We start from the raw sequence: 26553 nt of genomic DNA, 5'->3' as shown, positions 1-26553 counted from the left end.
GACATGGTGTTGAGCGCAGGGTCGCGGGGGCCGACTCTGCTGGGTTGGGAAAGGCCGACATGGCACCGAGCGTGCCCCATAAACATGGACTCCTCTTAACACATACTCCTTTGCCCTGCACTCGAGAGAGTGCACAATTGGCTCCCACATGACAGGTGACAAGGGGGCAGCCGGAGGGGGTGCACATGGCTTTCTGAGGGACAGCTTTGCCTGGGGGTTAACCAACCAGAGACAAGGGAGTTTTGGGCGCAGTGACGCGAGAGTGATACTCTGCGTGGCAGTGCGTAAAGGACTTCCAGGAAGGACGTTGCTCCTTGGTCTCTTACAACGTACTCGGGAAAGAACATGATTGGCCCTGCAAGGCGTGTCCCCACAAGGCTTATAAATTGGGGATATAGAGGAAGTGAGTTAGTTCCTGCTTAGTTCTAGTTCCTGCTTAGTTCTAGTTCCTGCTTAGTTCTAGTTCACTTAGTTCCAGTTCCGCCTGGAAGTGAGTTAGTTCCTGTGCCTGTTCCTGTGCTTGCTTGTGGTGCTGTTAAGATGTAACGGAATAAACAGCTTCGCATCATACTTTCCGTGTCCTGGGTGTTCTGTGGGGGTAAGTTCTTCTTGGAGACAAGAAGCCAGAGATGTCTGAAGACCGGGTATAAGGTAAGATAAGGCTAGAGTTGGGACCGGGACTCCAACAGGACGGGCTGTACACTCCCTTGTACTTAGTTCCCTTTGTGTCACTACTATCAGGGTAAGTAAGGATTCAGTGCATTCTGTTCCTTGCAAGTCATAGAGAGTGGTGAGCCAGCATCCAGTGACCTTTAAATCTTGTGTTGTGTTTGCCAGTCTGAGTTCCTTGAGAGCCCAGGGAGAATCTGCATCATATCTGCAAGACTGGAGGCCAAAAAGTGAGTAGCTAGACTGGAAAGAAAAGAAGTTTGTGCTCTAAGGAAGGCTGCTCCCTGGTAGCAGCTACAGTTTCTCAGGGTACCAATCGAGTTTTGGTAACCTTTTAGGCTCATTTAGAGTACACAGACAATCAGCAGCAACCTTTTCTGGGGCAGAAATGTGGGAAGTATATAAGTCAGGGGGTCACAGGAATTTCTTAAGGTCATATTTGTTCCTGTGGGAAATGTGATTCTCTGTGGTTGTCTTATCAGAATTCCCTATATTATCAGGAAATCTCTAAGATGGTGGAGGCCCCTTTAAAAATAGAATCATTTATTCTTGTTCATCCTATTATTGTCAATTAAAGAAAAAAGTCAAAAACAAACCCTATAGCTCTGTTTCCTTGGTCACAGAGCTTACTTTATTTAAGAAGAATATTTTTCCAAAACTCAACAGTACTCATGTTCATTTACTTCCATCACACCAGAAAAAGGATATGCTATATACATAACTAAAGTCAGAAGTCCTGGGTTCAAATTCCACCTATGAACCATGATGCTCATATGACCTTAGGCAAGTCACTAATTTGTCTGGGCCTCAGTTTCCCCAACTGGAAAATGAGGTTGGACTGAATGGCCTTTCCAGCTCTAGATCTATGATTCTTTGAACTATTATTCAAAACAATACAGTATAAGTACAGTAAAGAAACACAAACAAACTCCTATGTGAGAAGGAAGGAGGAATAGGTCATCAAATGGAGGGATGATAAAGGCAACAGAGATGATGTCATTTATAAGTTGGATTTTTAAGGGATGAGTAGGAATTCAATAAAACAGAGAATATATTCCAGGGATAGGGAACAGTGGGAGGAAGCAGCATAAGCAAAGTACAGGATGAGGTTAGGGACAGACAGCAAGCAGTTCAGGTTTACTGGAGCACAGAGCATAAAAAGGAAGTATTCTATATTCAACATAGTTTAATTTATACCAGAAAAAAGTAGACACCAATTTGAGGAAGGCCTTAAATGCTAGGCAAAGGAGTGTGAACTTTATTTGGTTGTCAGCAGAGAATTGCTGAGGATTGTTTAACCCAGGTGTGACATGACCAGGCCTAAATTCAGAAAAGATTAATACGGCAATGGTGTTAAAAAGAAATGATGGATTGGGGGGGGGGGGGAGTAGAATCAGGAAAACTTATTGCAATAGTCCAAGCAATTGGTAATAAAAGCCTATATACTAGGGAGGTAGCAGTGGGAATCAAGAGTAAAGGAGAGTTGTGGGACATATTGCAGAGGTAAAATCAACAAGACTTGGTAACTGATGCCATATGAGGTGTAAAAAGAAGGAAGAGGAAGGCCAGGTGGCTCAGTGAGTAAGAGCACCAGCCCCAGAGTTGGGATGACCTGGGATCGAATACAGGCTCAGACACTCAGCACCACACCCAGAAAAAACTGGCCGTGTAACCTTGAGCAAGTTACTTAACCCCAATTGCTTTAAAAAAACAAAAAAAAAAGAAATCCTTTTCGGGGGGCGGCTAGGTGGCCCAGTGAGTAAAGCGCTGGCCCAGAGTCAGGAGGTCCCGAGTTTGGTTCCGGCCTCAGACACATAACACCCACACACACACACACACACAAAAACCTAGCCATGTAACCTTGGGCAAGTTACTTAATCCCAATTGCCCTCCAAAAAGGCAAAAAAAAAAAGAGTCCAACATCAGGATTTTTAAACCATGTGAATAATGGTGCAATTGACAGAGTATTTAAGACAGACCACTGATAATCATAACATTTATATGACACTTTACATATGTTGACTCATTCTTCATACCTACAACAACCCTATAATTTTACAGGGTGCTATTATCTCTATTTTATGGATGGCAAAACTGAGGCCCTGAGTGGTTAAGTGACGTGCCCAAGGTCACACATCTGAGGCAGGATTCAAACTCAGGTCTATCTTTCACTCTATCCTCTGCACTACCTAGTTGTCACCAAAGATACTCTTCTCCAAATGGTGGGTGAGCGGTTTCTGACCAAGGATCTAAGAATTCTCAGACCTTCGTACCCTCCAATCCCAGCTTTTTCTTTGAACCAGAAAAGTCAGATTTTTGAGTCCTGAAGCTTAAGGTGGTTATTAAGGTTAAGACAAAGTTATTTGGAACCCTCAGATTTTCAGAATAAATTCGAAACACCTTGTGTTAAATCCACTGCAAATCTTTTGTCAGTAATGCTGTGACACTTGGTGAAGTAGCTCATGTTATCACCAGTCCTTTTCTAGTTATGTCTGAGTAAGTCACTCTCCAACTTATATAACCATCACCAGTGTGCTGGAATCAGCCCCATATAACCATCACTAGTGTACTGAAACCAATCCCAGAGCTGCTAAATTGTCATTGTGTTCACACCTAAGAAATCAACAAAGTTCCAGATTAGCACTTGATTTATTGTTTTGGTTTAGACTCTAGACTTAAGAAAGTGATGAGGAAAATATTATAATGCTGATTAAACTTAAAACTGTAAATTTTTTTTTGATAGCTATACATTTACCAGTTTACACCCTTTAACTCTGTTCCTGTCCTTACACTAGACAAGAGAATCTAGGCTGCTTAGGCTCTGCTACCCCCCAAGCCTAAGTAAGAAGAGGACCCCTGGCAGAGGGTTACACTGGTACTGCTACCAGATGGAGTCAAGAGCCCAGCCCAGGGCTGGAGAGTAGAATTTGCATAATGCAAATTTATGTAAAGCAAGAACCATCTGTATATAGATATACCCAATACAGATAAACTCTTATCTATCATCTCTTGTGACTGTATTCTAGCAATAAATCAATTCTGTTTTTAAAATTTGGTTTATGCTTTGTAATTGTAGGCAGTAATCTTTAAGAAGCTTAAGTCTTAAATGTTATAAATGTGTTGGTCTATAGTATGAGATAGGGGATCTTTAAAAAAAACAGGCAGCAGCAAGAGGTCTCCAACATAAACTAGAGACATTCAATCAATAAACATTTATTAGTCACGGTGTGCAAGGCATTGTGATAAACAACCTCAGCAACTAAGAGAAGCCAGTGTATTTAAATTTCAGGTAAGCCTTTCAGCTAGGGGAGTTGTGAGAGGAGGTAAGCTGCAGAAATACATAGGATTTAGAGAATTGATGGAAAATGTTGGGAGATGGAAAGTGTTGATATTTACACAGGTGTCCCAAGTTTACAACTGCAATAGGACTTTTGGGACACCCTGTTAATCAACACTTTAAAATCTGCAGAAGCTTTCACATATATTTAGTTCAGTTACTAAAGGTATTATTTCCATTTTGCACTTGGGGAAGTCAAACTCAGTGACATCCAGGGTCACACAAGAAGTGGTTGAGGCATCATTTAAACCTAGAACTCTTTGGAGTCCAAAGCTTGCTTTCCACTCTACTACACTGCCTCCCATCATAGGCACACAGGCCTTATCCTGCACTGACAGAAAGCAATCAGAGGTTAAACTCAAAACTGGGAAGCTGGCTTCCCAGGAGGACCACTCAGGAAAATTATTTGGGAAAACAAATCAAGCATTAAGGCCTAATATGTGCCAGACACTGTTCTAAGGGCTGAGGCTACAAAGAAAGGCAAAACCATGCCTTCTACCTTCAAGGAGGACACCACTCTAACAGCGAAGGTGAAGTATAACTGTACAAACAAGACATACACAGAGTAAATTGGATGTAATCTCATAGTGATGAGGTACAGGCTCTGGGAACCCCCTTGGGAACCCACTTGATGAGGCATTTGCCTGAGGCCTTTTCCTTATAGCTCAGCTCAAATATCTGCTACTAACCTTGCCTTCCTTTGCCCAGCTACTTCCCACCCTTGATCCTCCCAAAATATCTATGCCCAAATCTGTTACCCTTAAACTAGCCTAGACCTCGTTTGTCATCTCCAGGTAGCCTCCAGCTATTTCCCACCCTTAATCTCTCATTACTGGAGTCTGACCTCATTTGACTTCTCCTGAAGACCCTCCCCAAACTCCTCCTCTAGACCACCCCTAGATTCCTCCCACAACCTTTCTGTATGTAAGACCCATCTTGCCTCCATGAAGGAGGCAGGAGAACTATCTAGCTCAGACTCCCTCTATGTCAGATTATTCTGGCCCGCTTGTCCAATGCAAGCGTCATAGATACTGAGGCTCCTTAAGAGTTTACCCATTACGGCAAACCTTTAATAAACTTTGCTTTTCTTTGGCTTAGAGAAGACTTGAGTCGAATTCATTCAGTAGAACCCGGCATGTTGGTATTTTGGGGTCTCGTGCACCCCGAAACCTTAGACTTTTATGGTTCCCTGACCTCTACAATAGTTTGGAAAGCATAATTAAGAAAGATCACGAAAGACAGGGTTTTAGTTGAAACTTGAAAGAAATGGTATAAAGAACATCATTAAGGAAGGTGTGTGTGTGTATACATATATATATATATATATATATATATATATATATAATAGAAGGTATATATAAGGAAGGTATAACAAACAGTCCAGAAAGAGGAAGAGGACCTGAACTATGGTGGCAGAAGTGGGAATAAAGAGGAGGTGCCAGAGGAGGGAGATGTTCAAGAGGTAGAAACTAAGAGACTTAATTGATTAGAGATTAAGAGCAAGTGAGAATACAACAGAGATGACCACAAGGTAATGCATCTGGGTGGCTGCTGCCCTTCATGAGGAGAGAAAATAGGGAGAGGTAGAGGTGGGGGAAGGTCCTGTGTCTGAGACCTGTTGATTTTTCTGAGTAAGAACATTCAGATAAGATCTCCAGAATCCTAGAAGAAAAACGCAAGTTGACACAGATTTGAGGGTTTTCTGCACAGAGGTGATAAAATGAAGTCACAGGAGCAGAGAAGACCACCAAGGGAAGAGCATGGATAAAGAGAATGTTTCAGAGAGAACACTGGGGAAACACCATGCTTAAAGGGCAAGAGGATGGAGAAAAGGCCACTGAAAAAGAAAACTTAAAACATTAACTGGAGGGCCAAAAAAGTAACACAGCATTTCTGGGATGATATAAACTGAGATGTTGAGAAGAGCCTAGGGAGAATTCTATTCTGAGTAAACCACACCAAATTTCCTTCCTAGAGGCAGATGGCCTGACTCTTCCAGACTATACAGGTAACTTTTAGAAAGAGGGTCCCTCCTTTTGCAAATCTGATTAATATAGCCACTTGGAGAAGCACCTTCATACCGGCCAGACTGTGGAAGAGAATTGTGGACACTGGTTATCTCAAGTTTAGGAAGTAGCAAAAGTCTCATTGAGTGTTTCTTTAGACTGTGTCATACTTCAGTTGGTGATCTCAGCTCCCAAGGATTTAATTACTTAATTAATTAATTTTAATTATAAAAAATACGGTGACAATTCTCAGATCTATCCTGCCGAAACCTCTCCTTGGCCCTCCAATTTCCAATCTCTAACTGCTTTTCAGACATCTCAAACTGGATGTCCACTTGACATCTTAAACCCAACATGTGAAAAAGGGAAGGTATCATTTTGCCTTCTGAGTATTTGATGTCTAAATACTAAAGTTAAGAAAACCTACTATCCCTGCCTTAAGAATTACATACTTCAGTATCTTTGCTATTTAGCTTAAGGGCTGATTTCTAGAAGGGAAGGATCCTTAAACACTTGGTCTGAACCCCTCATTTTAGGCGATCTCGGGCCACCTAGTCCAACCCTCTCCCAGCACACCTCTCAGCCCATCAACCCAGAGCCAGGTGAGGGGGTCGATCCCACTGAAAGCCCCTCTGGCAGCACACCAGCCCACCAGGGCAGCCCCTTTTCTCCCCAGGTCCTCCCTCTCAAATTTCTAGGTCACCACCATACGCCAGAAGGCTTCTCTTCATAACAATCACGGAGATTTTACATTTTACAGAGTTGAAAACTGAGGCACAGCGCGGTCACACAGCTAGGAAGCTCTGGATGCGGGATCTGAACCCCCATCCTAGATGGGGCAGCTTCGTTTCTTTCCCAGACTCTCCCGGAGGCTTTCCTGCCCGAGAACCCCCTACTGCCTTTGGTCACACTCTCACCATCCGGTCCCTTTAAAAGACGTCGGTGCACCTGAGCCGGGTTGCGTAACCCCTGCCCCCCCCCCGGCCACACCAAGCCCCGCGGGGCTTGTAGGCGCATGAGCAGAACCAGGCGCGGAGGGGACGGGGCACTTTCGCTGTGGGGACGGCGACCTGCTGCCTGCGCAGGCGCACGGAGCGCCGGCTGCCAAAATGAGGGTGCTTATAGGTGAGTAGTGCCGCGGAGGGGGCGGGAATCCGGGGAGAAGAGTTAGGCAGAGGTTAGAAGAATTGTAAACTTTGACCCGCCGCTCTCCCACCGTGTACCCTGGCATCCTCGCGCTCGCGTCAGCCGGAGGCTGATCTTCCTTTGCCCCTGGCAGTGTCCGAGGCTGCAGAGGGGAGCAGGGGATGGGGAGGAATGGGGGGAGGGGCCCTAGCGAGGGACAGGGAAGGGGGAGGAGCTCCTGGGGGATGATGAGGGGAGGGGCCTTGGGGAAGATACGGGAGTTAGAGGGGGGACGGGCTCAGGGAAGGGGGGAGGATACTGGGGCTGGAGGTGGGGGAGGGCCCAGGGCTCGCGGGGCCTGGGAGACCGAGCGCGGGGGAGGGGAGGAGAGGGCTGGGGGCGGGAGGGGAGGGGAGGGGTGGGTTAGCTTGCCCTAGGTGAGGGCCAGGCTGTTTTCTGGGCAGGCGGCGGGACGGGCTTCATCGGGAGGGCCCTGACTCAGCTGCTGCTCTCTCGAGGACACGAGGTGACCGTGGTCTCCCGCCAGCCTGGTGCCAAGCGCATCACTTGGGTACGTGATGGAAAGCAGAACCCCCCCCCCCGAACTTTCCAGTACTCTATCCTCCTGCTCCTTCTTTGCCCCTCATCAAAAAATACAATTGTCAAAACAATCTCAGAATGAAATTTATTTTTTTTGCCTTGGTAAAGACGCCCACATTTAAAGAAATATTCCAAGGTACAATTCTGTATTTTTCTCACTTACAGTGCTGCTCTAATAGCAAGAATAAGAAGCATCCTTTACTTAAAGAATGTTGTGTCCCAAAGGACAAAACTGGTTGGGAAAAAAAAAAAACATTGGAACATATTTTGCTTTCTTTCCACAGAGTGAGCTTACCCGCTCTGGGTTGCCCCCCTTCGAAGCTGTGGTCAACTTGGCTGGGGAGAACATCCTCAATCCCTTCAGAAGGTCACTCTGAGAGCTTGGGAATGTATACTCAGTGGTGGAGGGAAGGGATTTAAGGGAGTCCTCAAAAAGCCATTTTGACTACTGTGAACTGTAGAATGGTAGTTGGGGGATTTTCAAATGAGCAGACACCCCTAACCACCTCCCACCAGGCCTCTCTCAGGCATATATCCATAAGGTTTATTGAAGGAGCTATGGGTGAAAAGGGTCAGATGGGATTCAGTCTTCAGCAAAGAAGTCTCCTGAAAACCTTTGGCCCTAGGAATGGGAAAAAAAAAAGGTCAGAACACAGAATGTAAGGAAACTTGAGATTCTTGAGATACACCTCTTTGCACTGCCTACAGGTGGACCGAGGCCTACCGGAAGGATCTACTCAGCAGCCGTCTAGACACTACCCACATATTGGCTACAGCTATTGCCAAGGCCACACAGCCCCCCCAGGCCTGGGTCTTGGTCACAGGCACAGGTATATCACAGATTTTATCTCCCTGAGGAGAAATGGGGAGGACTGCAGCTTGAGCTCAGCCCCCACCAGGAAAAATAATACCTTGGCCCCTGAAAGTGGTATAGCTTCTCTTGCCTTACTGCCATCACTGTAGGACTTTAATAACAGGAAAGTAGAAAAGGATGACATTAATTTCAGCTTCAGAAAGCCAAGACCCCTTTCCTGCCTTATTCTTCCCATCACCAAACACATGTAAAATAGGCCCAACAAAAATAACTTTTATACTTTACCTGTGGTGGTCCAAAGCAGAAGGAAAACTCCTTGGATTCCCTCCTCAGAACAAAGGGAGGTGATATACAAAGAGACTGGCTAGATCTCTGGTATCCCTTAAAGGAAGTGCCAGGAGAGATCCTAGGGGCTCAGGGAAGTGTTACAGAGCCTGTGGGTGTCAATGCAGCTATAGCCATTGAGAGTGAAAAAAGCAAATGCTAAAGTCATTTGTGAAGGTAGAAGACACAGGGGCATTCTTTCTCTGACAGCTTATTACCAACCCAGTCTGACTGCAGAGTATGATGAGGACAGCCCTGGTGGTGATTTTGACTTCTTCTCAAACCTGGTGTCAAAATGGGAAGCAGCAGCAAAGCTCCCTGGGGATGCCACACGCCAGGTGGTGGTTCGCTCCGGTGAGGGGGCTAGGGTGGTTTTGGATCTCTTTCTTGGGACTAAAGAGAATTGAGTGGGGAAAGCAAGTTAGGAAATGTAGGAATGTGCATTTAAGAAGAAAAATATATGTAAATATATAACAACTCTAGAGAATTGGACTTTGGACCAGTCTTTCAGGGCAACAGAGGTGGGAGGGCTGGTGGACCTTGAGGCCCCAGAGAGTAAGGGAGAACACCCAAATTTCCCAACCACTGGTTCTGACAAAAGCCTAAGGCTGAATGAAATGAAAGACCAAATGGGAGGTACCTAGAAAAAAAGGAGGCAGAAAGTTATCAGTCTAAGAGTCAGAATAAGAAAGCAATAGGACTACCCAGGAGGCTGTTAGGCTTGCCCTGTATAATGTTCTAATGTGTACCAGGTGCTGTGCTGGGCCGTGGGGGTGGTGCTATCAACCACATGCTGCTGCCCTTTCGTCTAGGCCTTGGTGGGCCTATTGGTTCAGGCCGACAGTTCTTTCCCTGGATTCATATTGAGGACATGTCAAGGATCCTGGTCCATGCTATGGAGAATAACCATGTTAATGGGATCCTGAATGGGGTTTCTCCAGCTTCCTCCACCACCAATGCTGAGTTTGCCAAAGCCTTGGGTGCTGCCCTGGGTCGCCCTGCTTTCCTACCTCTGCCCAGCCCTGTTGTCCAAGCAGTCTTTGGAGAGGAACGTGCTGTTATGCTGCTGGAGGGCCAGAAGGTGATACCTCGAAGGACTCTGGCCAGTGGCTATCAATATGTCTTTCCAGAGCTGGGGGCTGCCCTGAAACAGGCTGTGTCTTGAAGGGCCTTACAGGCCTTTTTTCCAATAGGGGCCATCCTGTTCAGATCTTAATCCTGTGTATATAACTAATACTTTAAACATTTTACTTAGGCTCTCAGATTCTATGTGTGTGTGTATGTACACACACATGTATTTACAAGATATTTATGATAAAATACCATTAGTGACTTCATTTTGCCCCCTATTCACCATTTTATAAAGTTAAATTTCAACTTCTTGAAAGTCATCTGATGTAGAGGTCACAAGATTTCCCCTCCCAGCTATCACACAAATTAAGGAATGTCACAAAATACCCTTCTCCCTTCAGTGTCTCCCAATCCTTTCTACCAATAAGAAACCAGGTGTTTCAATCCCTATAATCCTGGTCTTAATATTTCTACTCCCTCCAAATTGTTTATTAATTGTATAAAAGCCAATGGTCATTGTTCTTAGCTACCCAGAGTCTTGGACCCGATTTGTTTTTGCAGCTCTATATGCTGCTAAATAAATCATTTGTCTGAATGAAACCTGGTTTTTTTTATTCCACCATAACAGTTATAATAGAGTGTGTGTGTGTAAATGTACTTTTATTGGATCCTTCACTTTGCTAAACAGCTTGTCACAAATCACTACTCAGGTTATCTTGGGCCACCCCTCCATCCCCACCCCCAGCCTTTTCCCATAGAACTGCACAGCCTGAATTCATCTCATCACCTCATTTCTCCCTTAAGCTGTATATAGTGCTATACTATACAGACAATAAAGTCAACTATTTTAACCAACTTGTATTTTCTCTTTGGACTTGCCACAAGATTCCTTAAATGAGCTGCCAGCAGGCCCATTCTTTTGGCTGCACTGCCCTGCTTCAAGCTCTCCTTATTTAGATTGCTCTCAGAGAATAGAGGCCCTTCCACATAGGGTTCCAGGAGTTACACCACATAATACTTTTTTTGCCCCTTAAATTTCTTGTTTCCTTTTCCAAACACTAATGAAAACCCCCTCTTTTCCAGGGATCTTTTGGTTTGTCCTAGAAACAATGATGTCACTAGTGGGACTACCTCTCCCAGGCAAAACTCTAAGCCTCCTGGACAATTAAAAGAAAATCCATAAATGTGACAAAGTTTATAAAGTTCATTTGTATGCTTGGAAGTATACAATATATACTTCTATACATGGAAGTATACTTGCATGAGACAATCAATATCCTAATTTTATAGATGACACACCTGAAGCTTAGGTTAAGTGATGTGTCTACAGTCACAATGAGCTGGCACAGAAATCCAACATATCACAATGCCTGAACTAAAATGAGGCTAGAAAAGAAAGAACTGAAATTTACATACTGTTTATAACAAGATCCTCTCTGTAGACTGTCATTGAAAGCGCCATTATAGCCCAGCCCTTAGGGTAGTGGTAAAGACAGTTTATTTTGTAAGAGTTACAAGAACAATAAAACTTTCTTTTTTAATGTATAAAGAAAGCACTGAAGCTGCCAAGGTATCTAGACCTTAATTGGGAATGTTAGTTTGTAAGGAGCTCAAGATTTCCCAAACAGGGACACAGAAACCAAGAGCTGACCCAGGTACCTGGTGAAGCACTATGATCAATCCAGTTTCCCAGGGTCCTTAGCACCTGAGGTAGAGCCAGTCTGCCATACATGGGTCCCAAATAAGAGGGAGTTACATTCACAGGCTAAGCCTCAACAAAACACATTTAGACATTTTGCAATTTAAGGAAACATCAACCCAACTATCTGGTTCAGAAACAGCCTTAATGACCTTACAAAAAAACAAGCATGACCTGGAATTTTATTTTATGGTCCTTATCCTGCTACCAACCACACTCCAAGTATCAGCTTCCCTCCCCAAATACTAACCAAAATCTCTTTCTCCCCAGGGGACCTTTTGATAGGCATATATGATGTCACTAATGGGAGTGCCCATCCCAAGCAGAGTCCCCTTCACAGGGCTGATTCCTTAGAACCCAATAACCCTATTTTTAGTTACAGCTCCCCAAATGGAGCTGAAGCACCCATGCTAACATGGGTGAGGACTTGAGGGAACTAGAAAGGACTTGGGGGAGTCCCTAAGAAGAAAATGTGAGATAAAGAAGCCAGGAAAGGATCTCCAGGTAGGGATGGGAATAAAACATAAACCTGATTCCCAGTCTGTGTTTCTATCCTTTCTAGCCCTCCATTCCCCACAGGCATTAGTCATTTGATAACCATCTCCTCTACTCTTTTTCAGGTAAATGGATTACAATCAGGTGACCATCCTTATTGTTTATGCACATATACCACCATTACACACACAACTCACACATAATACAGGTGTGTTCCTACATGTGGATTTTAGTTGTCAAATGATAATCTGTGATCATTTCAGAGATTTTTTATTATCATTCAACTGATTGTGGCTCCCCAATACTTCCACAAATTTAGCCACAGCCACACTGTCAAGTTGTAGTTAATGGTCAATAAGGAAACAAACACCCTAGACAGAAGCTGCCTTTTTTTAATGAACCCTGAAAATATTTTTGTAAACTTAATTATCACATATAAGCCCAAATGTAACTGTAGGATACATTTGGATTGGGGGTTGTGTAAAAGGGAAAACAGTCTGGGACTTCTAACACTAAGATACCCATCTAAGATCTGCTTGGGACCCACTTAGATACCAAAGAGTTTCACCTAAAATGAAATGAACCCTGTGAAATGGCAGATAACCATACCTGGTAACTGGTAGAGCTCCTGGCCCTTACTCCTTAGCAAGTAGTTTTATTTCCATCTTACAGATTAAGAAATAAAAGTTTAGGTTTAGCCTAAAGGTAGTTGAGTACCTCTTTGTCAAGGGAACTAGACCCAGGCCTAGAACCCAAATATCCTGATCCTAGATGAGTGCAATTTTCACTACCTCCCTGCTGTGTCCACATGTAATCTCACGTAACATGAAGACTTCAGGGTTTGGAAGAACCCAGTACTCCTCCAGTGTCCCTGGGAACCAAGTTAGTGCTTCTGGCCTCCCAACCATCTGGGGCCAGGCAGGCCTGCCAAGGGGAAAAGTGGCCCCTGCTTTCTGCCGCTCCACTTTGCCCATAGTTCCCCTAGATCTCACTCTTAAGTTAGAAGCAGGACCCAACTGTCCAGATCACCAGGATGCACCTCAGCAGAAACCCCCATTCACTGAAGGGCTCAGAAGTTCAGACTAAGCATGGCTTCTGACAGCTGGTTGAGGTCCCTATTAGAGGGGTTCCGCTGTAGGATGAAGTCCACCTTGTGGTCCTGTCCCCAAAACACCTCTAACAGCTTATGCCGAAGCTGCTCAGTTTCTCTTGCCCTTCGTAAACCACTAATTCCCTCATCTTCTTCCTTTTGCTCCCGCTTCTTTGGCTGAATTTCAGATTCTGTCAGGCCCCTAGTGTGGGGTCGAGGCTGAGATCGAGGTCGAGGTCGAGGTAGAGGTCGAGGGTGGGCTCCAGATCGAACCTGAGACCGGGCCCTGGAGCTGGGTCGGGAAGGTTGGTTATGGGGAGGCCCTCGGCGACCAGCTGAGCGACCTCTCGAAGCCTGCAGCCTGGGGAAAGAGGACCAAGACACTAAAGGGTCCATAGAGAGCTGAGACCATTGCCCAAGTGCCCTTGAAGGGGGAGGAAAAGAAGGATCATCACCATGGAAGTTCTCAGAGCTGAACACTAGAGAAAAATCAGCTCAGTTATGTAGCAGAGCCTGTAAAGATAAAAACTCCTTCTGAAAAGAAGGTCCAGTGCAGAAAAGGCTCACTCGACGTCTAAGTCCTGCCATGCCCAAATACCCTGATCAAAACGCCATATTGTTTGTGGGGGCCCTGGGATATTGTCTGGCCCAGAAAACTTTGTCTCATCATTTTCTTTTTTTTCATCATTTTCTAGAAGGGTAGTTTGAATGCAAATCCCTGGCAATTCATCCAAATACCCAGACAACTGGCCCAGAAAGAGATTACAATGCCACCCAAGCAAGGTGGACTATAGCTTTCTGCAGAGACTGTGTAGGAGGAGACCACAGAGTGGCAAGAGAAAAGGAGCAAAGGAGGGGGAGGTTTAATTGGTTACCCATTTGGTTTCTTGAGGAATTCATCCAGGGTGGGGCCCTCACGCCCCAATGGATCATCTGGGACCATGAAGATGTTCCCCACAAAAGTGAAAGGCAGCAGACTAGACCAGAGATAGAAGAGATACCATCACTAAAATCATCAAGAACAGCCCCCCAAACTTGACAGCCTGCCCCAACGGATGCTTCACCAGACACTGAGGATGGGCCTAAGACCCAACAACTCATCCCACTAGAACTATTAGGAACCATTTTTGGCCCCAGCAGTCCCAACACTTTCTTATAGCCCCTACCCACCGTGGACAAACCAGACCTGCTTTTGAGGAAAGTGAGAATCCCTGTGCCCCATTCTCCAAGAAAGGCTTCCTCACCGCTCTCTGATGATTTCTGCCCATTTCACAGATTCATCTGACAAGTCTCGGAACTGGTCATTGGAAACTATGATGCCATCAGTTTCTTCTGCCAGCCTCACCACAAACCTGCCCACGTGAGGTAAAGAGTAATAGATTTGTTCATTCCTAGAACTTTTAAAAACCCCTCCCCTTCCCTCCAATTCAAATCCTGGGGAGTCCCCATAAACATCATGACCTACTCTCACTGATCAAGATTTCTGGATTGAAATGGGATTCCTCTCCTTTTGCCCCCTTCACCTCACATTAACTTATCCATCATCATTTTGATGGAATCCTAATAAAGTTGCCCCCCATGCCCAATATTCTCACTTCCTTATGGACCTCACTGAACAGCAGGTATGTCCTGATTTAACCACCTAATCTGGCTTTAACCACACCACTGCCCCCAGACCCCCCTCCCAACTCAATATCCTAACTTTCTTATATATATCTCATTCCCCCACTAGAACAGGAGGCATGCCCATGAATTCATGCCCCACTGGAACAGCAGGTATGTCCATGTGATGGGATTCCAGCCACTGCCCCCAGACCCATGAACTTATATTTCTCACAGAAACAGCAAGTGTAATCATGCACTCAACCACAACCACATGCATCTAATCTCAGACAGGACCACAATAGTCAGCCAATCAGAAAGCAGCACCACCAGGATGCCCAAGCAGGGTATGGACCCAAAAACAATCAAAAGGACTTTCCCTAAGTAGGTACCTGCACAGTAATAGCACAAGCTGTCCTTTAGGTGAACTTATGATGTAAATATTATATCATTATCATACATACATACCCCACCCCAAAATGATTTTTCTGTATGCATTGTAAATAATAGCATATGCAGCTTCACTAAGGTTAGGGCCCCTCTTCTATTATCTAATCCCTTGACAAACCCCTCCTGCCCTTTCAATATCCATATATTCTGTTATGTAATTGCATCTTTTGCCCAATAAAAATCCCTGACTTCCTCTGATAAGTTACTAGTCCCTCTTGGAACCCATCCCACTTCTGAGAGGCATCACTCCCAATAAATGTCTTTGCTTGGATTGGAGATGGTCTGAGTCTGAATTCTTTCAAGATGACTACCACAACACAAAACCACAATAAGTCTGACTATCTAAAGCTTGTGAGGTAGGAACCTGGGGACTAGGAAACACCAAAGAGTCAGTATAGAAGACAGACCCAAAGGAATATCCTCTCACAACTTTGAGGAGTTATCTTGGGTTCTCCAGACTCAAACTCCTGAGAGACCTAATATGACAAACTTAAGTCCCAGGCCTTATCTGCAATTTTCCTTTCACTCTCTTTTCCTCACCCAGCTCTTGCTTCTTCTCTCTCACTTACCAGTTATTTATTGATTCTCTTGTACCCTACTCCATGCTAGGTAGACACTGCAGAAGACAGCATTATCCTGCCCCTGACCTCATGAAGCTCCTAGCACAGCTAGGAGCCACATCATACTTACACAAGGCAGAATGGAATAATGAGAAAAAGAGGAGAATCACAAGACCTGGATTCAAATTACTCTGACATTTACTAACTGTGTGACAGCAGACATGTTACATGGCTTCTCAGAAACCAATTTACTCTTTTATAAAACAGGAATACTTAACACTATTGACTTACAGGATTGTTGTCACATTTATTTACTAATAAAGAACTACTGAAAAATAATGGGGAAATAGTGGAAAGGGCACTAGAAAAAAACAATCCAGGTGAGATCTGGGTTTGAATCTCACTTACTTAGTTATGTGTTCTTGAAGGAGTCAATGAACTCTTCCAAGCCTGTTTCCTCATCCACAAAATGGAAAGCAAAGGATCATAGATTTAGAGCCAGAAAGAACCTTAGGGCTCATCTTATCCACTTCCTTCATTTTACTGAAGAAATTGAGGCCTAGAAGGTTAAGTAACTTGCTCAAGGTCACACAGGTAATAAGTTTCAAAGGTGGGATTCAGACCTTGATCCTCTGGCTCTCAAATCCAGTGCTCCTCCCATTGATAATACTTGGCTCACAGATGTTGCAAGATCAAATGAGAGGTTCGTAAAACATTTTATAGACCATAAAGCACTATGTAATTGTCAACTACATTAGGTGTTATAGCTTATTTTACATATAATGTATATATAATATATATTATAATAAGCTCCAAGAAAGGAGGTATAATTATACCTTGTGGTGTTCAGGGAAAGTTTCATGTTTAATAGGACTGAACTGGGCTTTGAAGGATAGGTAGAATGTGGAGAGCAAAGAGGGAATGGCAAAAGTTTGGAGGCTGGAATATCCAGTGTCTAAGATATATTCTGGAGACAATCTGTAAACCAGTATAGCCAAAGCTAAAGGATTTGTGTATGAGAGTAGTAGAAGTTAAGACTGAAAATGAAAGTTTTATTCAGAAAGTGGAAGGTCTTCAATTCTAGGCTAAGGATTTGACAAACAAGTATCAAAGGGATATCAATGGCCACAAGGAAGGAAATGGAATGGGGAAGACCAATTAGGAGGTGATGGCAAAGAGGCTTGAGGTCATGAAGATTTAAATGAGAGGACAGTTAAGAATCTCCTTAGGCAATCCTGGAGATCTTCCAATATCAGCTTCTAGGCAGACTCACTGTGGATACTGGATTGGCTTAGCTCAGAACTGCCTGAACTCAAATGACCTGCCAGATTTACCTCATGTGGCCTTTAAAAAAATTCCTATAGCATTTTGTTTGTACTTCTCTTATGGAACTGATCACATCCTGCCTGGTATTGTAGTTAAATACATTTCTGTTGTTCCCTAATCATTATAAATTCTGTGAGGGCAGGGACTGTGTCTTAGGAATCAATGTCTGCCTCTACCACATCTAGCATCCATGCCCCTTTTCTCCACTCACACTGATACCACCCTAATGCAAACACTCCTCACCTCTCCCCTGGATCTCCAAAATGATCGCCCTGTCTGAGTCTTTCCCATCTCCAATTCGTCCTCAGTCACCCTCCATAATCTACTTTTTCAGGATTATTATATGTTATTCCCCTTCATGCATTCTTCACTCCAGCCAAACTAGTCTTCTCACTATTCTTCACATTCCACAATTTCCTCTCTCCATGCCTTTGCATAGGCTGTCTGTCCCTTGCCTGGCATGCACTCCCTCCCTCACCTCCATCTCTTCAAATTCAAAGCTTAACTCTACAGGTACCCCTTACAAATGGCTTCCCCCTGTTCTACCCAGCCACTAGTGTTTCTGCTTCAAAATCAGTTCGCATTTTTTTTGCATATATTTTATATAAAGGCAGCATATAAAGGTACAGTAGATAGAAAGCTGGCCTCAGATTTGGGAAACGGAGTCCAATACCTGCTTCTGTCACCCTCTGGCTCTAGGACCCTGAGCAAGTAACATAACCTCTCAGTACCCCCAGACAACTCTCTAAAATGAATAGCTTAGAAGGTAACAGGAGATCCCTACACAAATGAAATTAGAGACCTTCCCAGCCTCAGACACTTACTAGCAGAGTGACTCCTAGCAAGTCACTAAACCCTGTTTGCCTCAATTCCCTCATCTCTAAAATGGGCTGAAGAAGAAAGTGACAAACCACTCCAGTATCTTGGCCAAGAAAACCCTAAATGGGGTCACGAAGATGACAAAACAATAACAATTTACCATCATAAAAATGTCAATCTGGGAGAGTAACACCCTCAGAGTTTTGGCAAGTTAAGAAAACAATTGCTATTTACATTCATTCTAAAACATCAAAACTTAAACAAGGAGTCAAAGATGCTTGAGCTGGAGGCTATTTTGGCCACACAAAGAAAACCAGAATGACTGGAATTTAAAGGCTTAGTCAAGCAACTTCATCTGAAATACAATGTTTTGTTTTTTCTGTTTTTCTAGACTACATTTCAAGAAATCTTAAATGAAAATTGCTCAGGACAAAAAGTAAATTGCCTAAGTTCTTTCAAAATAAACAAAATTTTAAAAATTAAAAAAAAATCTAGCCCCCAAACCTTGCAGAGTTACCCACAGAAGATGATTAGGATGACCAGAAACCTTAAGACTACTGCACTGTGTTGGAGGAACTAGGAACATTTAGACTACAGAAGATTAGGAAGATCCAAGATACAGAAGGAGAGGTGAAATCTGTTCTGCTTGAAGCCCTTGAAGGGCAGAGATAGAACCAAAGGATGTAAGAAGGAGAGAAGGCCCTTTTAGGTTCAATATGAGGAAAGATTTCTATGCAAATCTGGACAGCTACCAAAAAGCATAAATACTGATTGGGTGCTTGGGATCTATGTTTGTAACATCAGTCTGTAACATCAGTTTGTAATTTGTAATATCAGTTTGTAAAATCAATTTGTAAAACCAGTGTGCAAAATCACACTCCCCCCCCCCCCCCCAGAGCATTAACTCTGCCCAGCAACAACCCATGAATTGTTTATCTCTGCTTGGAACAATAACAAGCTACACCTATGAATCCTTCACTAAACCATCTATAAACATTTTAGCTTAGGCAAATGTTATCTCCCCTTAGTAAAGTGTCCAGCTGGCCCCATGAATCCTTTAATGCCCTATCTAAAGGTTAACTCCTTAGCCAATTATACACATACTGAGGCTCCCTTAGCCTTGGTTCCCAACATCTGTCTTGTCAAACATGACACTGATGGGTGGCAGACTAGGCACTTCTCAGTCAGCCCTGGACTGCTAGCTGACTTAGTGACATTTCAGCCCAAAAGCCACACCTCCAGGTAGCCCCTCCTTGGGCTATTTCCCAGTGAATTATGGGCAATACGCCTGCCTTCGAAGTTGACATTAAAAGTGCTTGTCCCTTTAAACACTGACCACTCCTTAACTCCTCCCTAATCCCACCCTTAATCACCTAGTTAGCATAATTGACATCTGATTAATTTTCTCAACTCCTTAAAAACTATGCCTATGTCATCTTTAAGTTTGCAGGTTCCCTAAGAACTCTTGCCCGATGTACAGCCTAACAATAAACTTGCAAGTCCCATAAGGACCCTTGCCCGCTGTAAAGCGTACAATAAACTTTTACACTCCTGACTCCAAATTGGCTTGGGCTGAATTCTTTCCAGACTGAATCAAAGGCTTTCTGGTCTTAGATAAAGATCAGAGTTCCTGCAGAACCTATTGCCTTCACCCCATCAATATCACCTTGTTGACAAAGGTCCATATGGTCAAAGCTATGGTTTTTCCAGTAGCAATGTATGGTTGTAAGAACTGAATTATAAAGAAAGCTGAGTGCCCCTGAAGTTAATCTCTAAAAGTGATGCCGAAGCTTTTCAAGGGGATAACATTTGCATGATGGAGAAGACTTTTGAGAGTCTCTTCCATAGCAAGGAGATCAAATTAGTCAATACCTAAAGAAATTAATTCAGGCTATTCACTGGAAGGTCAAATGCTGAAGCTGAAATACTTTGATCACATAATGAGAAGACAGAACTCACTGGAAAGGATCCTGGCATTGGGAAAGATTGAAGGCAAAAGGAAAAGGATTTGGCAGAGGATGAGTCGGATAGTGTCATGGAAGCAATGAATATACTGGGGCAGGCTTTGAGAGATGGTAGAGGATAGAAGGGCCTGGCATGCTCTGGTTTAATGGGATCTTGGAGATCATGGGATCTCAGCCTGCTGGCAGAAACTAAACAATGAACAATAACAACAACAATTATCCTAACAATTAGTGCTATTTAAAAATGAAATGAGTTCTGGGAGATAGTGGGTTCCCCCTCAATAGGCAATCTTCTCTACTCCTTCCTTCCCCAAGCTTTGGTTGGAAGACTATTTTTCACTCAGGTATGAGTAGGAGTGGGACTACAAAGGTGATACTGAGTGGTTTGTCATTTCCTTCTCAGCTAATGTTATAGATGAGGAACTGAGACAAACAGGGTTAAGTGACTTGCCCAAAGTCACACAGCTAGTATCTGAGATCACATTTGAACTCAGAAGAGTATTTAGGGCTCCAGCTCTAGCACTTCAACCACAGCGCTATCTAGCTACCACTAAGCTTCCTTACCACTAAGAAATTCAGTGCTTCTCTCCAACTGGCAGAACATTTCTATTCACCTCACCTTTCATATGTGGACTGAACACAGAGCATATTTCTGGCCTAAGAAGGGGATCATCAGAGACCTGAAATGGGATCAGAGATGCTTGTGCTCAAGGGGCCTCAAGGAACAGAAGCCAGTCCCTACATTCCTGACAGGAACTAGATTCATCACTTATTGAATAAGAAGGACCTTAGGGGTCAGGTCATTTAGTCCAAGCCCTTAATTTTCCAAATGAGGAAACTGAGCCTTAGAGACCTAATGGTGGACCACTGATTTGATTCCTACTCCTGTCTTCTTTTTGCTATTCCTCCTGAGTTCCTAAAGCATTCCACCTAAAAAAAAAAGTACCCTCCCCAAGAAAAATTGATGGTTCTCCCCTACCCTCCAAAGACCATAGTGAAAAATATACTTTCCTGGTATTTTTGCTGAATTTCTAGAGACAGGACAGAAGCAACTCCCCTCCCCACCACCACACATACACACACACACACAGAGAAGGGAGGGGTTTGGGGGGAGAACTGGGACTGGCACAATTATAACTAAGCTCTGTGTTTTTCCCTTTCTTTGTAGCCCCCACACTTAGACCAGTCCCTGGCACATACCTTTTAATAAATTAGCTGTTGACTGTCTTCACTGCCATGGCAGAAGGGACTCTGCTACCAACTTTCCCCAACTTGGGCTGAGAATAGGTTCTTCTAACCTCCCCTCCTCCATGGTTCCCTTTGCCCTCCCTTGGTTCCCCTGTCTCCAAGGCTAAGGCTGGGGGGGGGGGGGGAGTACCTGTCATCATAGGAGGTAATCTTCTTCCCTTCCACAATTCGAGAGGGGGTGACAGAGAGCAGGCTGAGGGACTGTAGTTTAGTCAGGAAATGACGTTCTGTGGGGGAGGGATCCGGATGAGGGTGGGAAGGGATTGAATGGCCTGGTTAGTCCCTGGGTAGGGAAGGCAGGTAGTGGGTAAATAGTCTTGGGGTGAAACTCTGCTCACCTTTTACCTTGGCATCCTTCCTAAGACGGCACCGAGGCACAAAGACAGTGATCTCTCGGTGTCCCCGATCCCAGAAATACTGCACAGCTAAGGCTATGCCCCGGCAGGAGAAGAAATGCTGGAGGCCATGACTGAGAAAGCAAACAGTTGGGATTAGACTATTGTTCAACCTGAGAACAAGATTCTTCCTCTGTACCCCTACTAAAGCATCCTCCAAGAGGCTCAAAGGGGGCAATCAGAACTGTCTTTGGATATAAAGACAAGCAACCAGTGAAGTAGAAAAAAAAAACACTGGCCATAGTCAGAAGCATAGGATCTGGTCCAACCTCCTCCCCATTTTACAGATGAGGAAACTAAGGCTGAGGTTAAGTGACTTGCTCAAGGTCCCACAGGTAGAAAGTAGAAGAGCTGGCATTTGAAAGCAGGTCTTAGTGCCAAAATCAGGACTCTCTACATGCTGTCTCTTAGCCTCCTAGATCTGTGGCCAAGACATAACGCCAATGCTACCCTCCTCTACCCCCTCCTCGGTGTCTTTAGCAAGCTATTATCTTTAGAGATGATCAGAGATCAGTTTATCTGGTAACTGAGACACAGAAAGGGCAGCTTTCCCAATATCACACAGCAAATTAGTCACACTGCTGGGACTAGAACCAAAGACCTGAGTTCAAATCTCAGTCCCTTTCCTAACTACCCGAATGACTGAAAACAAGTAGCATCATGTCTCTGAGGACCGGTGCCATTTTTTCACCTACAAAATAACAATAATTGGGGTATGTTGACAAATGTTTAACAATGGGCTCTCTGGAAAAAAGACATATACCCATAACACATTTACATTTAATCTGCATTATTAGCATTTTCTGGCTTATTTTCTTAAGTCTAGACAATGAACAGCAGTCAGTGGGACAATAAGCTCTAACCTTTCAAGCTGGCTACCAGGACAGCACTGAATAATACTTTCACTACCTAATTCACCATGTTGCTTCAGGTGCTTTGCTGAAACACAAAAGAGCCAAGAACCTGGAATCAGGAAGACCTGAGTTCCAAATTTCACCTCAGATTCTTCCTAACTGGATGAACCTAGACAAGTCACTTAACCTGCCTGCCTCAGTTTCCTCCACTGTGAAATCAGGATAACTGAATAATGTATATATATATATCATAGTGGTGTTGTAAGGATCAGTAAGATAGTATATGTAGGGGCGGCTAGGTTGCATGTGAGTGAAGCAATGGCCCTGGAGTCGGGAGGACCCTTTTCAGTTCCAGCTTCAGACACTTAACACCCACACACAAAAAAAAAACCTAGCCGTGTAACCTTGGGCAAGTTACTTAACCCCAATTGCCCTCCAAAAAAGGCAAAAAAAAAAAAAAGATGGTATACCTAAAGCCCTTCACAAACCTCAAAGGACTATATAAATATTATGATCATTATTATTTTCTTTAAGCCTCCAAGCCTCAGGGAGCTTCCTAAGCAGTGCCTTCAGGCTGGAAGTCAGAGTACTTACATCATAGCTACATTGCTGCCATCGATGATAACATGTCGAAGACCTGTTGCACCAGGCACATTAGTGAGGTTCAAGGAAAATGGGGTCTTCAGGGCCTCCAGAAAGCGCTGGGTTTTGGTCACCTCACAGCTGCCCCCAATGATGCCACCTGAGCTTCCTTTTGGAGGCTCCTGCCCATTGAGTCCCACTGACTGCCCATCCCCAGGCTTTGGAGAAACAAGCCGGGTGGGCTGAGCCCCAGGTAGAAGGTTGGACCTCATTGGTGGGGAGGATTCTTCGCCGCTAAGCTGAAGGAGGGGCATTACGGGGCTCCTTCGCTGGCCGTCACACACCACTGCCTGAGGAGAATGGCCATAGGAATCTGCTGCAGCCTGCTTCACCCCCTGGAGGAAGTCAGCCTTGACAGTGTGTGGGCTTGGGAACTGATCTTGGCTCTGGGGCCCTTCTCCTTGAGACATATCATCAGGTAGCTGCTCTCTTTTTAAGCCCTTTCCTTCCAGATGCTGTACTCTGTCCTGGTCCTCCTCCCTATTATGTCCCCTTTCCCCACAATCCCTCTGCCCAAAAGGCCCATTTCTGTTCCAGTCTCTCTCCATAGTCAAGCCATCCCCATTCCAATCTTTCTCCCCAAAGAATCCATCCTTCCCCCAGTTTCTTTCTCTAGATGGACAATTTCTCTCCTCAGGGATGCCTTCCCTCCCCCAGCTCCTCTGCCCAGGTAATCCCTCCCTGGGGCTCCCTAGTCTCTCCAAGTTTCTTTGCCCAGAGAGATTCTGTGTATGCAAATCCTGTTCCCTGACCAGCTTTCCAATCCTCCTGGAATCCTCCTCTCCCATTGGCTGCAGTCTTTCCCAGTCTCTCTGTCCAGGATCAGAAGGCAGACATCTTTCCCTAGCATAATCCCCTTCCCTAATCCCTTCCTGGTCAACAGACCTGGTGCCCAATGAGACAAAGTCATCCTCCCTGATTACTCTAACCTCACTAGGAGTCGTCCTGACAGGGTCCTCCCATCCACCATTCCCAGAGAGAACTGGGCTCCTCTCTTGCCCCAGAGGAGGTTCTGGCAGCCCTTGCTCCCTACGAGCCTCTCCTACCAAGTTTAACAGCCACTCCTGGACAGACACAGGCAAACTCAGAAGAGCCCTGGATTGTTCATCCCCATAGCTCCTAACCAGGGCCTTGAAGGCCTGAGTAACGTTTTCCCTGGAACTCTCGGACATCGGCCACTGGAGACCACCTTGACTCAGTCGCCCTGACAGATCTTCCATCCTGCTCTGGGCCATAACAAAGGCTTCAATGAGGCCCCCTAGTAACAAAGAGCCTGGGGCTTGGGGCACCATGTGAGCTGAGGTACCCCAACACAGGCAGTCCAGGAAGAGACCCCCAGCTCCAAAGAAGACACAGTGCAAGGCTGCAGGATAGCTGACTTCCTCCCACACCTCTGGATTGCAAAGGCCTTTCAGGTACTCCTGGAGGAATGGAGAAGAGAGAAACAATTCTTCTAGCTGATTTCTGTTCTTCTAGTTTCTCAGCCCTCTTCTCTCTACCCACTCGTCACCCCTCCCCCACCAGTGCTTCTAGTATTGGGGCTACACACGGAGAGACAAGGAGAACAGGGAAACAAACCAAGAAATGAAACTAAAAGGAAAGGGGGAGAGGGGCGGTGAGGTTTAGGAAGGATAAGGAACCTCAGCTCTCACTCCCTACCCCAACCTCCTTTCCCAGGCTCTGTATAGAAAAGTTGAAACCTGGCAGCCTGGAAGAAATGAAACCAAAATGAAAAGACAGTAAGAGAGCCGGGAAATCCCCTGAGTGATAGGCCAGATAGAGAGAGGGAAAGGGAGAGGGAGAGGGAGAGGCCAAGGAAGTAGACAAGGAAGAGCAGCAAACAGTCCGGCAAAGAGGCTTCCTGGAAGCTTGAGGAAGGGGAGGTTCTCCAAGAGCAGGAAAGCGGGCCCTCCTATGGACCTTCTCCCTCCCCCACCCCGCCACTCCAAGTAGCCCGAGGAAAGGGAGAGGAAGTGTTACCTTGGCTCTGCCTACATTCTCTAGGGGCCCCTCCAGCTGCAACCAGATGTGGGGGCTCCCCAGGCAGGTCTTCTCAAGGACATTCAGCTGCACTCTGAAGATGCGTTCCACTTGAGGCCGCTGTTTAAGCACCACGTCCTCCGCATCCGCCAGCACTGTGAAACGGTCCGTGGTCCCCGGAGCGGCCCCCGAGGGGAGCATGGTTGCGAAGCCAGCCCTGATAGGGTGGGAAGAAGAGAGACTCAGACATGGTAGCCCCTCAGTCTAAATCCTCTCCGCTACCAGGATCGGATCCAGCTCCCCGCCACAACCTTGACCAGCTCCAACGTCATAACCCAGAACCTGAAGTCCCAAAGGGTTAGCGAACTATGCTCCCACCCATTACTCCGCCCCCTCGGTTCAGCTTTAAGCCCACCCCCAGCCTGCTCCACCACCATCCCCAGCTAACCCGAGGGACAAGACTCCCAGTTCTCGTCCTTACTGCCCCGTCGTGGGGCTCCCCCATCCAGGTGCAAAAACCTCTGCTCCTCTGTCTCTGGTTCTCTGAGTCCTCCTCTCCTCGATCTCCCCTATTACCTCCATCCCTCCCCTGGGGAGAAATGGGAATGTTGAAAGGCACTTATCCGTCTTGGCAGTGGGCTCCTGTAGTACCTAGATCTTATTCCCAAGGATCTCGGTGTCCTACAGCTCTCGAACCCGAAGGTCCCGCCCTGGAGGTAATATAGAGGGAAGAGTGATCAGGTCGCTAGTTCAATTGGACCCTTCCAGACCACAGGTTCCAGACTCTCTCTCACGTACACAACTGGTTTCCTCCTCACTTCCTGGTCAGGGGAGGAGTTTACCCAGCTCCACCCTGGGGCTGACCTAGCCCTGGGGACTTTGGGTCTCCACCCAGGCTTTTGGGGGGAGGGAGGAAGTGCGGAAGAGGCTCGCTCTATCCAGTCTATATCCCTGCCTAAGCTCTCTATCCCCCATGCACCTTCCCTCCTTCCACCTTTTACTTCTGACTTCTTCCTGACCTTGCCTTTCTCTTTATTATCTCTCTTCTTCCTTCCTACCTCAGTTTTCCATAAGTCTCCTCTCTGCCAGCCTCCCCTTGTACGTTGCTTACTCTATAAATTGGAAGTGGCATCCTAGAATTGTAATATCTGTTGATCTGAATTTTAGAGCTAACAGGGTCTTTAAAGATTATCCATACAACCCTCTTAATTTTGGAGGAGACAAAACTGAGCCCCAGAGGTTGTTACTTGGCCCAAAGTCAAGTTCTCAAAGTATGGTCCAGGGACTGTGGTGACATCGTAGGGTGATAAGGGTGGGGACCACAAGGCCAAACTATTTTTCATAATAACAGTGACATTTTAATTTCTAATACAGTAAATATCCATAGATACAGCCCACAGAAACAAAAGCTTGAAATGCCCATGGCCTCATATACTAAGCCCCTGTATGTAACAAGTTTGGAAAATTACTGAATTCTTCCTGA

General features: G+C 45.2%; 2 protein-coding genes and 1 long non-coding RNA gene across 4 annotated transcripts; 1 reads left to right on the top strand and 2 right to left on the bottom strand.

Moving 5' to 3' along the window:
• The first annotated feature begins 6995 nt into the window (after positions 1-6995).
• SDR39U1 (short chain dehydrogenase/reductase family 39U member 1) lies at positions 6996-10546 on the top strand. The gene is made up of 6 exons (XM_069097964.1): positions 6996-7137; positions 7602-7708; positions 8022-8104; positions 8446-8567; positions 9086-9229; positions 9628-10546. Exons 1-6 carry the CDS (start codon positions 7122-7124, stop codon positions 10038-10040), a joined length of 885 nt encoding a protein of 294 aa, XP_068954065.1. The 5' UTR covers positions 6996-7121; the 3' UTR covers positions 10041-10546.
• LOC138168951 (uncharacterized) lies at positions 7809-9088 on the bottom strand. Its single transcript, XR_011170238.1, has 2 exons — positions 8837-9088; positions 7809-8359 (listed from the first exon to the last, which is right to left on the bottom strand). It is a non-coding gene; the product is annotated as an uncharacterized lncRNA (long non-coding RNA).
• Positions 10547-11135: 589 nt separating the features above from the next.
• KHNYN (KH and NYN domain containing) lies at positions 11136-26109 on the bottom strand. 2 transcript variants are annotated; one of them, XM_069097963.1, is made up of 8 exons: positions 25519-26109; positions 25071-25287; positions 23043-24511; positions 21538-21668; positions 21330-21426; positions 14475-14582; positions 14106-14207; positions 11136-13591 (listed from the first exon to the last, which is right to left on the bottom strand). In XM_069097963.1, exons 2-8 carry the CDS (start codon positions 25269-25271, stop codon positions 13210-13212), a joined length of 2490 nt encoding a protein of 829 aa, XP_068954064.1. In that variant the 5' UTR covers positions 25272-25287; positions 25519-26109; the 3' UTR covers positions 11136-13209. The 2 variants fall into 2 exon arrangements, with proteins under 2 accessions (XP_068954064.1, XP_068954063.1); XM_069097962.1 differs by having other exon boundaries at positions 25722-26098.
• Positions 26110-26553: the final 444 nt, after the last annotated feature.

This window comes from Petaurus breviceps, unplaced genomic scaffold (assembly GCF_028583685.1).
Source record: "Petaurus breviceps papuanus isolate PSGF00001 unplaced genomic scaffold, PetGlider_PUasm1.0 37, whole genome shotgun sequence".
Lineage (NCBI taxonomy): Eukaryota > Metazoa > Chordata > Mammalia > Diprotodontia > Petauridae > Petaurus > Petaurus breviceps.
This window is presented reverse-complemented; position numbering and strand designations above follow the sequence as displayed.

Bases quoted from the DNA above. Each gene is read 5' to 3' on its own strand.
- SDR39U1 (XM_069097964.1), top strand. The intron at 7,709-8,021 runs GTACGTGATGGA...TTCTTTCCACAG, and splicing joins GTGCCAAGCGCATCACTTGG to AGTGAGCTTACCCGCTCTGG. The intron at 8,105-8,445 runs GTCACTCTGAGA...CACTGCCTACAG, and splicing joins ATCCTCAATCCCTTCAGAAG to GTGGACCGAGGCCTACCGGA.
- KHNYN (XM_069097963.1), bottom strand. From the start codon at position 25,271: ATGCTCCCCTCGGGGGCCGCTCCGGGGACCACGGACCGTTTCACAGTG. The intron at 21,669-23,042 runs GTAAGTACTCTG...TTGCTTTCTCAG, and splicing joins GGCAGCAATGTAGCTATGAT to TCATGGCCTCCAGCATTTCT. The intron at 13,592-14,105 runs GTAACCAATTAA...CTCTTTCCCCAG, and splicing joins TTCCTCAAGAAACCAAATGG to GCTGCAGGCTTCGAGAGGTC.